Raw genomic sequence first — 14,212 nt, forward strand, 5'->3', positions numbered from 1 at the left:
CCTTTGCAATCTTTGAATGTGACAGATCTACTATAACAAAGCTGTAAATATTTCCTACACTAAATGAATGCAGCCAGCATCATCATAGTATTAGCAATATTACTTTTAAAGTAACTGCACATCAATATGTCATGTGTTTGTAGAGTCTACTAAGTAAGCAATTTTTCAAAACATGTAAAGTTATCATCAGCACCATCCTGTATTAAAGATTTGGTGCAAATTCTGCAAAGGTGAATATATACCACTGATACAGCCTTTGCTGTGAAAAATTCAGTTGATTTTGGACACAAATATAAATAAAATAAAAAGTTGGCACATTCAGGAGATAAAGTGTCTGTGTTCAAGACCCTTGTTTTGATTGACATCATCACCCTCAGATAAACATTTTGAGTCTGAAGAAGCAAGTTGCATGAAAATGTTTCACATTTTTTAGGTTCTGGCATTGTGCTTTTCCCCCCACCACATGCTTTCCACAGGCTCATGCACATTGTACATCAGCAGCGTTCAACAGCAGTTGGGCTGCTGGTCAGTAAGTTGGCACATCAAAGGTAAATATCAGCTCAAAACAAAGAGAGAAGAACCTGTGTCAAGATGTGTTTACTTTGTGGTGGTACGGACCAGCTGATATGTCTCCTCTCATTCCTTGTATGCTCGTGTGGGGGATGTGCCTTTATAGAAGATGTTTCTGGTGTTCTCTGGACTGCTCCCTCTCTCAGGGATTAAAATGATGTTACCTTTTCTTCGAAGTGTTGAGTCCCGGCTAGAAGAAATGGACAGAGTCTCTGAGCCAATCTCACTTCCCTCGACCGGTGTGACTCTTATTGTAGTGATTCCATGATGGTGATGCTCGCTGTTATCTATGTTACTCCTTTTCCTGTCACCTGACCCAAAACTGTCTTTTAAGGAGTCACAGCTCTCAGAGTCTCTGTTAAGATCATTTAGCTCATATGTCTGACGAAGGGTGACTTTTTCAGGACCTTTCCATTTCCATGACCCACTTCCTTCACCTTCTGATGGCATCTGAATTACAGGTCTGTTATTTTCTGGATGGGCCTCAACTCTGACAATTGTACTTGGCTCATGGTCTGTCAAGGTTTTATATCTGATGGCTCCTGTACAGGTTACTGTGCTTCCCTCTGAACTCTTTGGACTGCCCTGAAGCACTCCTTGCTGCTTAGACATGGCTATTACTTGCATGATTCTTGGCTGGCTATTGCTTCTACATGCAACACTCTTCTCAGCAGCTTTCAGCCATTTAGCTCTAGCTGAACTACTTTTAGGTGATGTGTTCACGTTCTCTTGAGTCTCTTCAGGAATGTGCACTAGCTGAGAGGAGCCAGGACGTGACTGAATAGAGACCCTTGGCCCGCCAGAAAGACCTGAGTTGTTACAACCTGGTACACTGCCAGGTTGAATTTTCAGGTATTGGCTAGCTGGGCCATGATGATCACCATTTACACCCACTCTGGAGGGTTCTGAGCTTGACCTCATTTCAATAGCCCTTGGAGGTGACTGGCCAGATTCAGTCTCTATGACTTGCAGTGACAACTTTCGACTTTCATTCTTGTTCTTCCACTGGGAAAGCAGCTGTTTGGAACGGGCAGAATCCATTGATGCGTGTATTGTTGCATTTCGTCTTGCTGGATCTTCCAAGGATGGTGTGTTGACTCTTGGCAAAGTGTTACTGAAAGTAACCATATTTTCTTTTCCCATTGGGCTTCGTGGTGTTATTATTTCTACATCAGCATTTGCTCTCTTGAGATTGGTCAGAGACCCTGAATCTCTGTGGTTTCTATTCAGGATACTTTCTGTACGATGAGAGACAATGCCATCACTGCTGCTACCATTTTTACCTGGCAGAATTCTGTTGGCATCTTGACTGAGGTCTGTCAAAGACCTTAGAGGTTCTCTGTGAAAATTTGGGTGAAACACATTCTCGTCACTTGGCAAGAAGTTCCCCACAGCATACAGGCCCTGATATTGAACAGAAGCATCAACAATCAGTTACAGAAAAAGGAAACATTTTAAGGTATTTTAATTATATACTGCCTTTAAATAAATACTGAGAATATATAGAATTAGTCCAGCTTAACCTAGAGGGTATGCTTACTTTCCTTTCCTCACCAGTATATCCTTGTTCCAAATTCTGTCTTCAATCTGGTACATCTAAATATGTATGAAGTAGTCTCAGTAGGATAACTAGGGTACATAGTCCATGGTAATAAATAGTTGAGGAAAAGATTTAGCCTCCTTCAGTTTTCTTCATTTTATAAAGTAACAGATACAACTAAAGAAAGAATGTTTTGTTATGAAAATAACAAAACAAATGTTTGCAGTCTTCTAGGCAAAGCTATTTTACAGCTACACTACTGTCTGCTCTGATTGACTGAATCTTGTTACAGCTTGAGTTCTTCTCTGCTCTGTGATTCTGCCCTTTCTACTGCATAATAACCACATAATACAATATCTACATGACAGAACAATTTATCAACTGTAAATCAATTGCTTTGCAAGCTGTGCAGAACTGTAACAAGATTTAGTTATAAAACATTTTCTTATTTAGCAGAGTCACTGTAAAGTGCTGTCATTTAAAAAGACTCCACTGAGAGACAATATCCCATGAAAGGGTCAAATGCCTGACTTAATCACTTAGGTTACTCGTTCTTTACACTTCTTTCAGAGTTATTTGTAGCTTTACATTATTTCCCCTTCCTCTGATTACTGTATAGTTTTCAGGGCAGATTTACTGACTACTGGATATCCATGACAATGTACTCTCTGATGTATGTTGTCATGCAACCGTATATGGAGATGACCTAACAAAGAGCATACTTGTTTGTGGATTTCAAACATGGGAACAACAGCTCCATTTATGAGACTCTACAACAGCTTAATCATTTGAAATAATATTCCCAACAGAGTGCCTTTCTGCTCATAGTGCAATCACAGAAACTGACTTTAGTAGCTCATGGGGTTTCTACTGTCTACCCTGGTTGCTGTTTCTTCTGCCACTGTGAAAACCGTTTTTCCCCTGGTCACCTTTGTAGACCATCTGCACGTACCTTAGATTATCTTATCACAGAAGAAAGGGGGATAGGATATGAACTTGTTTTAGTATTATACTAAAATTCATCATTGACTTCTTGGGAGTCAAAAACATCCCTCTGGCTGTTAAGACTCTTCTGTACACCTGCCCACGCTGGAGCAAAAATTTTGTCAGTAGAAGTTCCTGATGGCTCACAGGCACCTGGGTTGGCTCTGTGCAGAACAGCTAGAGCAGCAACAGTCATGGTGGAGGCATACTGAGAGCAGTAAGCAAAAGGTTGATGAGCCTTCTGCTGAGAGGTACGAAGAGGCCTATCCTACATGCTCCCTTACAGGACCCTTCCAAGTTGCTCCATCTGTTTCAACCCAGTAGAGAGGAACAGCATAGGAATAACCTGGCTTGGACATCCTACTTCTCCTGCATAATTTCCCCAAGAGCTCCAAAGAATCACAAGGGTGTAATATTGCCTTTGATTTCTTGCAGGTTCTGCTATTTACCCAACTGAGTTGCTGCATATTAATTCAACCATTTTTTTGAGATCATAAAGCTAACATTGGCAATGTAAACTCAGGCTGGCAACAAATATCAATTAATCCAATATTTTTCATGCATAATGCTTGTAAGTGTGGAGTAGAAAAGATAAGAATCTTTAAGGATTAATGAAGTACATAATGTTAGAGCTGTTTCTGTATACAATGCCAGATGATTATATACCACTGTGCACTGCTATGGCACTTTAAACTGAAATACTTGCTTTTTCCTGTTTATTTTTAAAGTCATTACCCCTAAAATCATGATCTTCAACACATTTTGACTATATTTTTAATTATGGCATGTGACCATGATGAAAGGTGTTCAGTACTCTTATTACAGCCTTATCAGTTCTATTTACTAAAACTTAACTACATGAAAATTATATTTACCAAATAGAGAGCAATTCCTCCTCCTATGAGAAAGCCACAGTAAACATCAACTGGATGACTCTTATACTGGGTGATGCGAGTCAGACCACATATAATTCCACAGATGATAAAAGCAAAGACCAAGAGTGGTTTCAGAAGTTTTGAGGAGTCTGTTAGCGTAGAATTGAAGTACATCTTGAAAAAAAGAAAGAAATGAACAAGCAGTTGAAGAAACTTAAATTTACCTAAGAGGATATTAGTTTCTCGCACTCAGTGTTTCTTTCACAAATAGATCACTACTACACAGTAACATTGCAAGTAATCAGTTTAATTTTATTTTACAGTCCTGTTAAAATTTGCTCACTTACTGTAGGAAGATCTGAAATCACAAGGAATGGGTTTCCAAAAACATAGGCAATGTTGCTTATTGACATCAATTAGGCTAAGGATTTTATGCCTAAATACTGTTCACAGTCAGAGCTTAAATGTTCTGTAAATGTGACTAAGGAGCTACCACTTCTGAAATACAGAAGCCAGATGTCATGCCAGAAGAAAGCAATAGACTGTTCTAACAAAAGCTACCACCAGATGCTTTAGGAAACCATTTCTCAGCTAGGGGCCATGATGTCAGGGAGGTCACAAAAATTAAAGGGAGGTAGTTCATCAGTATTATTCCAAATTTTGGCCCTTCCCTGGGCAGAATAACTACTGGCAAGATCCTGCTACATGCACAATTGCATTATCTAATTTGATTAACTGGTTGTTATTGTTGTTGTTTTCCTCTGATTTTTACAGCATGAGTGATGGAATTACTTTTTTTTTTAAACTTCAAGTATGTTGGTCACTCATACAAACATTCTAGCCCATACTGAAGAAAAGTCATTGACCAGATGTGGAAGACCAGCTGTGATCACTGCAGCATGCCCTACAACTCCCTGCTAGTTACAGATGTTTTTTATTCACTTGCTTTGCAGTAAGCACCTTGAAGGCCTCTGGGAGTGATTGTGCCAGTTCATCCATGCTGCAATTCTATGGAGGTCAAATGAAGCTACATCACAAATGTTTGTTCCTTAATGCCTCAAGTTTTAAAGCAGCAAGTCAAGTGAAGACAGCAATAAAGGCAGATAGAACGCATAAAGGTTAATTTGAATGGTAAGTTAAAATATCACACTGTAAGACAGATAAGCACTGCATTTTATACGTGAAAAATGTAAGGTATCAAATATACTTTAACATTACACTTTTTGTTGCTTCTTAACAAAGGATATGAAGCAGTTGAATCTTTTCTGTATTCTTAATAGAGCTGGCTTTAGTTTAGCTGTTAGTACTTTTATTTTGCTTTCAAACCGGGAGGATAAAAACTTCATCCATCCAGGACATCCAGACAGCACATCACTTTACAATATACAGCACATGACTTTTCTCTTGTATAAATGAAAATGAACAGAGTTGGTTACTCACCGAAATGTACACTGCTGCAAACGCTGCCAAGGTGGCATGTTGAGAAGGGAATGACTTTCTGCCAAGGAAGGACACTGAAATTATGCTTCTCAGTTCAAATACACTGTGCTAGTGTTCACTTGAAAAAAACACTGTGTGGTACAGTCATTTTCAGCTTACACTTCCTAAGCAATACATGATCGATCAGTAACATTTAATTTCTAAATTTCTTTTCTATAATCTAGAGAAAAGACTAATGTTAATGAAATGCCTTTGTTTGGAAGTAAATACTTAACATGAAATTCTTTTTGTATGCTAAGAAATCTGTGTGTGCTAAGAGAACAGTGGGAACGAGCTAAAGACTGAATGCTTGATTGAGAGAAATATCTATATGTTTATTTCTATAAATAAATGTCCATAATAACTTTTCAGTAAGTACGTAATTATACAACTTATTTAATGCATGAACCTGGATCTTATGATTATTCTCACTGACTTCACTTGGACCCTTTTCAAAGTAAGGACTCACACACTTTGATAATCAGGCCCTAACTTCATCAACTGAATTAATCATCTTCGTACCCCTGCTTTGTTGCTCTAATAATGAGGGGATAACAGGGTGACATTCTTCTCAGAGAGAGGCAAATTACATCTTTATTTGTTATGCCTTCAGGTTTATTTTTTAAATTTCAGCACCGTATAACATGACAGAAGTGAATGGAACACAAGAACATGGAGAGAGCATTTAAAGGGTTACCAGGCCCCTTCCTGAAGCCTAGAACAAGAGGGTAAATGAAAATATGGCCAAACTGTGTGAGACTGTGGGCAATATCGGGTTTACTCTTGAAATTGCTGAAGGCCTTGTGCTTCCATTGAAAACCTGGGGACTTCAATGATATGGACTGGGTCTTGAGTCAGAAAGTGCAGATATCAAAATTAAAAGTGACAGTTTAGCTTCTACTTCTCTAACCAAGAAAAGAAGGTTTTGTTTAAGTAGCAGCTACACAGAACCATCATATGAGGACCTCTAACATTTTAACATTATTCTTCTTATAGACCCATTTCAATCTTCCAAAAATAACAAAAGAAAAGTGATGGGAACACGAAGGAGAAATTTTTACACAGTACAGGAAAAAAACTTATTTGGGGGTGGATTCAGTTAACACCTGTTCTATGGCTGACATCTAGTTCATAGCTTGTAAAAACCCTAAAAAACTCCTATGACCTCTGAGCTCTAGAAGTGAGTAAGATGCAATGAAGTTATATAGCAGTTTATATCTGTACATTTATCTCCTTAAAATGTCATGGACATGTAACATCATGTGCTGGCTTTCTTGGTGAAGAAGGGTGTGTCTTGCAGCCACAGCAGCCACTTTTACTGGAGATAGCTCAGCTTGGGATAAATACTTGAACAATCATTCAGCTTTGCAGATGGGTCTTGCCACCCTAACTGGGCTCCATTTTCCTAGCAGCACCTGAGTTAGCTATTTTAAAGTAGCAAGGACTGAAACATAGTCCTTTACCTTTAGGCATTTTTCTGCAAAGCAGCAGCATCTACTTTCTAAATTTCTTTCCTATGCATTTTGCCTTGTCTGTTCTAAATAATTCACTGACAATTAAATGTGTGCATGTAGTTCAGTGTGAATACCACACTGCTGACCTGAATTTGAGCCCATGGCTCCAGCATGTTCATGACTCTGGCCAAGATGAAATCAGCATGATTTCTTTCTCATTTCTAAAGACAGACCTAAATTCTTCTTCTTCTTCTCCCCCACCTCCTACCCCAACAAACCTTTCACAAATAGTATCCCTGGGGAACAAGTTCAGGGTGGAGGACAGGAGAATAAAGATATGAAAAAAATGTAAATGTTTATAATGGCTAATCAACTCCTTTACCCTTTGCAGGATTTAGTGGAAGCATAAATCTACTTACAGTCTCTGTGGAGCTAATGTGTAGATTTGATTCTATGAACTTTAGTACCACTCAGAACTTAACCTTAATTTGATGGCATTTGTATAGTATATAAGGTGTGTCACTATACTACAGTTAATTTTCTCTTTATTCTATTTTCTATTCATATGCTTTCAGGGCAAACACAGCATGTTACAGACTAACTAACTACACAGTGCACTCTGTGTACTCTCTAATGGTGACACTGCTTTTGTTCCTCTATTTGTTATCGTTTAATATAAAATGAAAATAATTCAAGCTAAAAATATGTAGCTTTTTTGTATGGCTCCGTATTGAAAAGGTGAACAAAGGTCTCAAAGAAAACATGTCCTGAACTCAGGTGACAGTGTGTTACTCTAAATGCTCATGCATGAGAATGTGTAGAGGGGGAACAATGATGAGAAAGTCATACTGAGAGAGAAGTCATACCGAGTCAGAACATCAGAAACGATAGAGAACTCACTGGAGATCTGAATAGAAATGACTACAAAGGCTTTTTCAAGACAAATAGAGGAAAAGATGGACAAAGGGAAGCACTGGATATGCGGGGATGTTGCAGAAAATTATTTCATATAATCAGTTGGACAATTATGTGTTCTTTATACTTTTCATAGAGGAGTCCAGAGGCAAATATCTGGAGACAACGTTTCTGCATAGTACAAATAAAAAAATGAAAGCCATTAGCAAGCTCAGAAGCACAAGTCCCTCACAAGCTCAAATTATTGAAGTCAAATTAGCCTCCTGGGCTGCAGAAGTTATGGTATAACTTCTATAGTAGATGACTGAAGGAAGTATTGAACAAGTAGCAAGTGCTCATCACTTTACCAAAGTTGAGACAGGCATAAGGAAGCAACAATTTAATAAAGGAAAAATGCAATAAAATTGAATAAAGGAGAAACTGACGGTGGTGCCAGAATACTATAGATCACCAAATGTATCCTCTATGGTGGGAATAAATTTGAGATATCACAGAATCATTAAGGTTGGAAGGAACCTTTGAGATCAAGTCCAACCATCAACCCAACACCACCCTGTCCCCTAAACCATGTCCTGAAGCGCCACATCCACATGTTTTTTGAACACTTCCAGTGATGGTGACTCCACCATCTCCCTGGGCAGCCTGTTCCAATGCTTGACCACTCTCTTGGTGAAGAAATTTTTCCTAATATCCAATCTAAACCTTCCCTGGTGCAACTTGACGCCATTTCCTCTCATCCTATCGCTAGTTAGTTGAGAGAAGAGACCAACACCCATGTCACCACAGCTCCCTTTCAGGTAGTTGTAGAGAGCGATAAGGTCTCCCCTCAGCCTCCTCTTCTCCAGACTAAACAACCCCAGTTCCCTCAGCCGCTCCTCCTAAGACTTGTGCTCCAGACCCCTCACCAGCTTCGTTGCCCTTCTTTGGAAGGGGGAAAAAAAATAAGATTATCAATTGAATTATCAATATATGGTCATCTTCCTAAAGAAACAGAAACACACAAAACCTGATTGCTTAGTCTTGATTAACCAATCTTGCTGCTTTTTGGAAGTGATGATATTTAAACTTAGGAGTGATCAGTGGTTTTGGAATGGCTACAGGCAGTCAATTCAGAGCAGCAGGCATCATATTTGAGATTATAATGAAATGAATAAGATGTAATTACGAAAATTTTTCTGCCTGCTTACATGTAAAGCTACATGGATTTCCCTGGGACATCAGGTACGTGCAAGACACTGCTTGCAAGCATCAGGCTTCAGTGGCAGTATCCCAGTGATATCAAATGGCTATAGAAAAAGAGACAGTGATATGAAGGCTGATATAGTAATTCTGGTTATGTCTTTCACAAAAATTATTGTCACCAAATTGTGGGGCTAAATAGACCCACAGTCCTTCACTCCAGCTCCAGATCATGCTCACATATATGAATTGAAAAAATATGGCAAATCAATCAATGCTAATTATGAGTCTTAGCCCACTAGATGTGTTTAAGACCAAATGCATCAAATAATTGAGAGTCTTTAAGCATCAGTGAAATTGGTTTGTCCCAGTGAAAGGAGACAGGTTATGAGATTTGCTACAAGATACTTACAAAGTGAGTCATTTCAGGATTCCCAAGTGTGTTGACCGTTGAAATGAATGGAAAAGCAAACAAACTGGGGGAAAGGTGCCTTAATATATAGACAGAACATTTTAATAATAACCATGTGACAAAAATGTAATGCCATGAGGCATAAAGTTAAAACAGAAGCTAGCATCTGGGGCTGCATAAAGAACAAGGAAGGATGTGAAGAAGTGAAGTGGATGTGACAGAAGTAACACAGCTTCATGTCTACTAATCATCAGTAATTGAATTCTCACTATTTTATAACCGAGCTTATTTTAAACAAGATACATAGTCTGGTTTATATCTCAACTTGACTGCTGATATGCATGTCCAAAACCTGCTATTATAAACCATATTCATTTCTCCCCTGGCTATCTAAGTAGGTAGGCTAAAGACTAAACGATCAAGGAGGATAAACCACCATTTAGAAATACCATGAAGGAAAAGGCATGTGTTTGGGAACACACAGATTTGCACTGTTGTGGTCTTTCCTCTAATAAAGGGATTTTTTTCAATGCTGTCAATATAAAAAACTTAATCAACTAGAGAAACAGAAAACAAATAATCTCCAACAAACCCCAAAATCAAGCCTCACAAACTAAGACCAAAATGCCAGAACAGTAATGTATGCTATACAGAGGTGTCAGATAAAATACTTGGGTGACTTCTTCCCCTGCGTGTTATGGGGAACACACCCAGATCTCACTGGGAAAAGCAGTAGAAACTATACATATTAATAATTGTACAGGAAGTTGTCTCCTTTGAAGGAAGGAAAACTAGCTACTAATGACTGTGCTTCTGAATCTGACACAGTCTTCCAAAGCCCACTGTTTGCCTAGTATCTTTATACAGAAAATTGAACATCACTAAAAAGACACTTATGCTCTCACCTTTGTTATAAAAAACTAACAAAACTCATTCAGACTTTAACTAGAAAAAACATCTTGAAACTGGGACAGAAAATAAAAAATAAAATGAATACTTTGAAAATGTACACAATGGATGATAGAACCAACCTTCCAGCATTGATAACGTTGAGATCAGTTCCTGAGCAAATATCTTCCACAACATATGAATTCTCTGAGCAGGATACATTTAACGATGTATAGTTAGGCTTGCAAACAGTCAGGAAATATGGTGCCTGATATCCTGTTGATAGCTGTATAATATCAGTGACAAGAGCAGTAGAACAAAGACCAAACACATGAACACCTAGGAAAGAAAGCAACAGAGCTTGTTAACTTTATTTATATGCATAAATTAGATTAATTCAATGTGACAAAACACATTCAACGGAATTCTAGTGGCTTGTGTCATTGGACTTGAGAGAATTTAAGTGAAGAATAAGATGTATTTTTTTAATGAAAGCTTACTGCACAATTGAATTCTTTAATGTAAAAAATCAAGCTTATTTATGCTTGTTTTCTTCCAGTTGATACTTACTTCATTTTGATGGCTTGATGTCCTCCAACATCTTCTTATAAAAGTGAACTACACTGGAGCTGCTTCAATTTGGAAAGCAGTTTTCTGAACTGACTAAAGGACAGCCAGCTATTTGAGGAGAGCATATGTGCTCATCCAGTCCTTCGATTTGCCCACTGGGTTACAGGCTTTTAATAACATGGGCAGCTGCCCATTAGATCACTGCTTTGAGGACCTGTTCTCTTTTTACCACAAGGGACTCATCAACTGGCAATAACTTTGGCTACCTCACACCTCTGATATTTCTTGGGTACTGAGTCCTTGCCATGAGTCCAAATATTTCAGTCTTTCTGGTAATTGATGAATGTTTCTGTCTGGTTAATAATGCCAAATTCACAACGCAGTTGAAGTAAATGCAGTTGTTACTGAGCACTTTCAACTGCTTTTCCCCTAAAGATTTACCTCTAATTCCCTACTTGTATTCATATAAATAAATTTATATTTATATAAATTTAAGAATTTATATTCTTAAATAAGAATATAAACATATAAATTAAATAAGAATATAAATACAGAAGAAAGGGACCTAAGAGATGAGGGAGAATGGAAGCAGGTCCCTGCTCGGGGTGGCAGGCGAATCCCCTCCCGGCCTCCCTCACTGTCCCAGCTGCCCTTACACAAGAGGTATGGGGCTCTGGAACTTGAGGGACAGGATCATGAGGACCCTGATGAAGGTCCATCCAAGGGGGTGCCTAGAGTGAGCCAGCCTGCCCCACGCATCAAGACATCCTCTGTTAAGAAAAAAAGGAGGATAATTGTCATAGGCGACTCTGTTCTGAGGGGTACAGAGGGCCCAATATGCTGACCAGACCCAACCCACAGGGAAGGCTGCTGCCTCCCTGGGGCCCGGGTGAGATGTCGCCAGGAAACTCATGGTCTGGTTTGGCCCACTGATTACTACCCACTGTTGTTCCTGCAGGTTGGCAACGATGAGGTTGCACTAAGAAGCCCAAAGGCAGTCAAAAAGGACTTGAGAGCACTGGGGCGACTGGTCGATGGAGCGGGAGCATGGGTAGTGTTTCCATCAATCCCTTCAGTGACAGGGAAGAATGCTGAAAGGAATAGGAAAGCACACCTGATCAACACATGGCTCAGGGGCTGGTGCTGTCATCAGAATTTTGGGTTTTTTGACCACGGGGCGGTTTACACGGCACCAGGCCTCCTCACAGCAGATGGAGTGCAACTGTCTCCTGGGGGCAAAAGAATTCTTGCTCATGAGCTGGCCGGCCTCATCAAGAGGGCTTTAAACTAGATTTGAAGGGGGGAGGGGATAAAGCCAGGCTCACTAGAGATGAGCCTAGGGGTGGCATGCCAGAGTTGAAATCCATAGCCCAGCTCAAGTGCATCTACACCAATGCACGTAGCATGGGCACCAAACAGGAGGAGCTTGAAGCTATTGTGCAGCAGGACAGCTATGGTGTAGTTGCCATCACAGAAACATGGTGGGATGCTTCTCATGACTGGAGTGCTGCAATGGATGGCTATAAGCTCTTCCGAAGGGATAGGCAAGGAAGGAGAGGTGGTGGGGTGGCTCTGTATGTTAGGGAGTGTTTTGACTGTATAGAAATCAATGATTGTGAAGACCAAGTAGAGTGCTTATGGGTAAGGATGAGGGGGAGGGTCAATGAGGCAGATGTCTTGCTGGGAGTCTGTTACAGACCACCCAACCAGGACGAAGAGACAGATGAGACATTCTATAAGCAACTGGCGGAAGTCTCGCATTCGCTGGCCCTTGTTCTTGTGGGAGACTTCAACCTACCGAACATCTGTTGTAAGTATAACACGGCAGAGAGGAAACAATCTAGGAGGTTCCTTGAGTGTGTGGAGGATAACTTCCTGACACAGCTGGTGAGTGAGCCCACCAGGGGAGGTGCCTTGCTTGACCTGCTGTTTACAAACAGAGAAGGACTGGTGGGAGATGTGGTGGTCGGAGGCTGTCTTGGGCTTAGTGACCATGACATGATAGAATTCTCAATTGTGAGCAAAGTAAGGAGAGGGGTCAGCAAAACTGCTACCATGGACTTCCGGAGGGCAGACTTTGGCCTGTTCAGGTCACTGGTCGAGAGAGTCCCTTGGGAGACAGTCCTGAAGGACAAAGGGGTCCAGGAAGGCTGGACAGTCTTCAAGAAGGAAATCTCAAAGGTGCAGGAGCAGGCTGTCTCCATGTGCCCTAAGAAGAGCTGGCGGGGAAGGTGACCGGCCTGGCTGAACAGGGAGATTTTGCTGGGACTCAGGGAAAAGAGGAGAGTTTATCACCTCTGGAAGAAAGGGAAGGCAACTCACGAAGAGTACAAGGATCTCGTTAGCTCAAGCAGGGACAAAATTAGAAAGGGAAAAGCCCAGCTAGAGCTCAGTCTGGCCACAGTTGTAAAGGATAATAAAAAATGCTTCTACAAATATTAACAACAAAAAGAGAGGCAAGGAGAATCTCCATCCCTTACTGGATATGGCAGGGAACATTGCCTCCAAGGACGAGGACAAGGTTGAGGTACTTAATGCCTTCTTTGCCTCAGTCTTTAATTTATCCGCAGGGTATTCAGCCCCCTGAACTGGAAGATGGGGATGGCGAGCACCATAATCCAGGAGGAAGCAGTTAAGGACATGTTAAACCACCTGGACACCCACAAGTCTATGGGGCCTGATGGGATCCACCCGAGAGTATTGAGGGAGCTGGCAGAGGAGCTTGCCAAGCCACTCTCCATCATTTATCAGCAGTGCTGGTTAACAGGGGAGGTCCCAGAAGACTGGAGGCTTGCCAATGTGACGCCCGTCTACAAGAAAGGCTGGAAGGAGAATCCTGGTAACTACAGGCCTGTCAGCCTGACCTCCGTGCCAGGGAAGATCATGGAGCAGTTCATCTTGAGAGTGCTAACAGGGCATGTGCAGGACAACCAAGGGATCAGGCCCAGCCAGCATGGGTTCATGAAAGATAGGTCCTGCTTGACCAACCTGATCTCCTTCTATGACCAGGTGACCCACCTAGTGGATGAGGGAAAGGCTGTGGATGTTGTCTACCTGGACTTTAGTAAAGCCTTTGACAGCGTCTCCCACAGCATTCTCCTGGAGAAACTGGCGGCTTGTGGCTTAGACAGGTTTACTCTTCGCTGGGTAAAGAACTGGCTGGATGGCCGAGCCCAGAATGTTGTGGTAAATGGTGTTAAATCCGGCTGGCGGCCGGTCACAAGCGGTGTTCCCCAGGGCTCAGTTCTGGGGCTGGTCTTATTCAATATCTTTATAGATGATCTGGATGAGGGGATCGAGTGCACCCTCAGTAAGTTTGCAGATGACACCAAGTTGAGTGGGAGTG

The 14,212-nt window shown here is 40.9% G+C and overlaps 1 protein-coding gene across 1 annotated transcript in view; it reads right to left on the reverse strand.

Moving 5' to 3' along the window:
* Positions 1–636: 636 nt before the first annotated feature.
* Positions 637–14,212, reverse strand: part of PLPPR4 (phospholipid phosphatase related 4) — a gene marked incomplete at its 3' end in the record, with an annotated part of 34,477 nt that continues 20,901 nt past the window's right edge. The window contains exons 4-7 of the mRNA XM_082003303.1: positions 10,440–10,635; positions 5,410–5,467; positions 3,970–4,143; positions 637–1,974 (exon numbers count right to left, since the gene is read on the reverse strand). Coding sequence (XP_081859429.1) covers positions 637–1,974; positions 3,970–4,143; positions 5,410–5,467; positions 10,440–10,635 — 1,766 coding nt within the window. The remainder of the gene's footprint in view (positions 1,975–3,969; positions 4,144–5,409; positions 5,468–10,439; positions 10,636–14,212) is intronic.

The sequence above is a fragment of the Phaethon aethereus genome (genome assembly GCF_964289735.1).
Source record: "Phaethon aethereus genome assembly, chromosome: 8".
NCBI lineage: Eukaryota > Metazoa > Chordata > Aves > Phaethontiformes > Phaethontidae > Phaethon > Phaethon aethereus.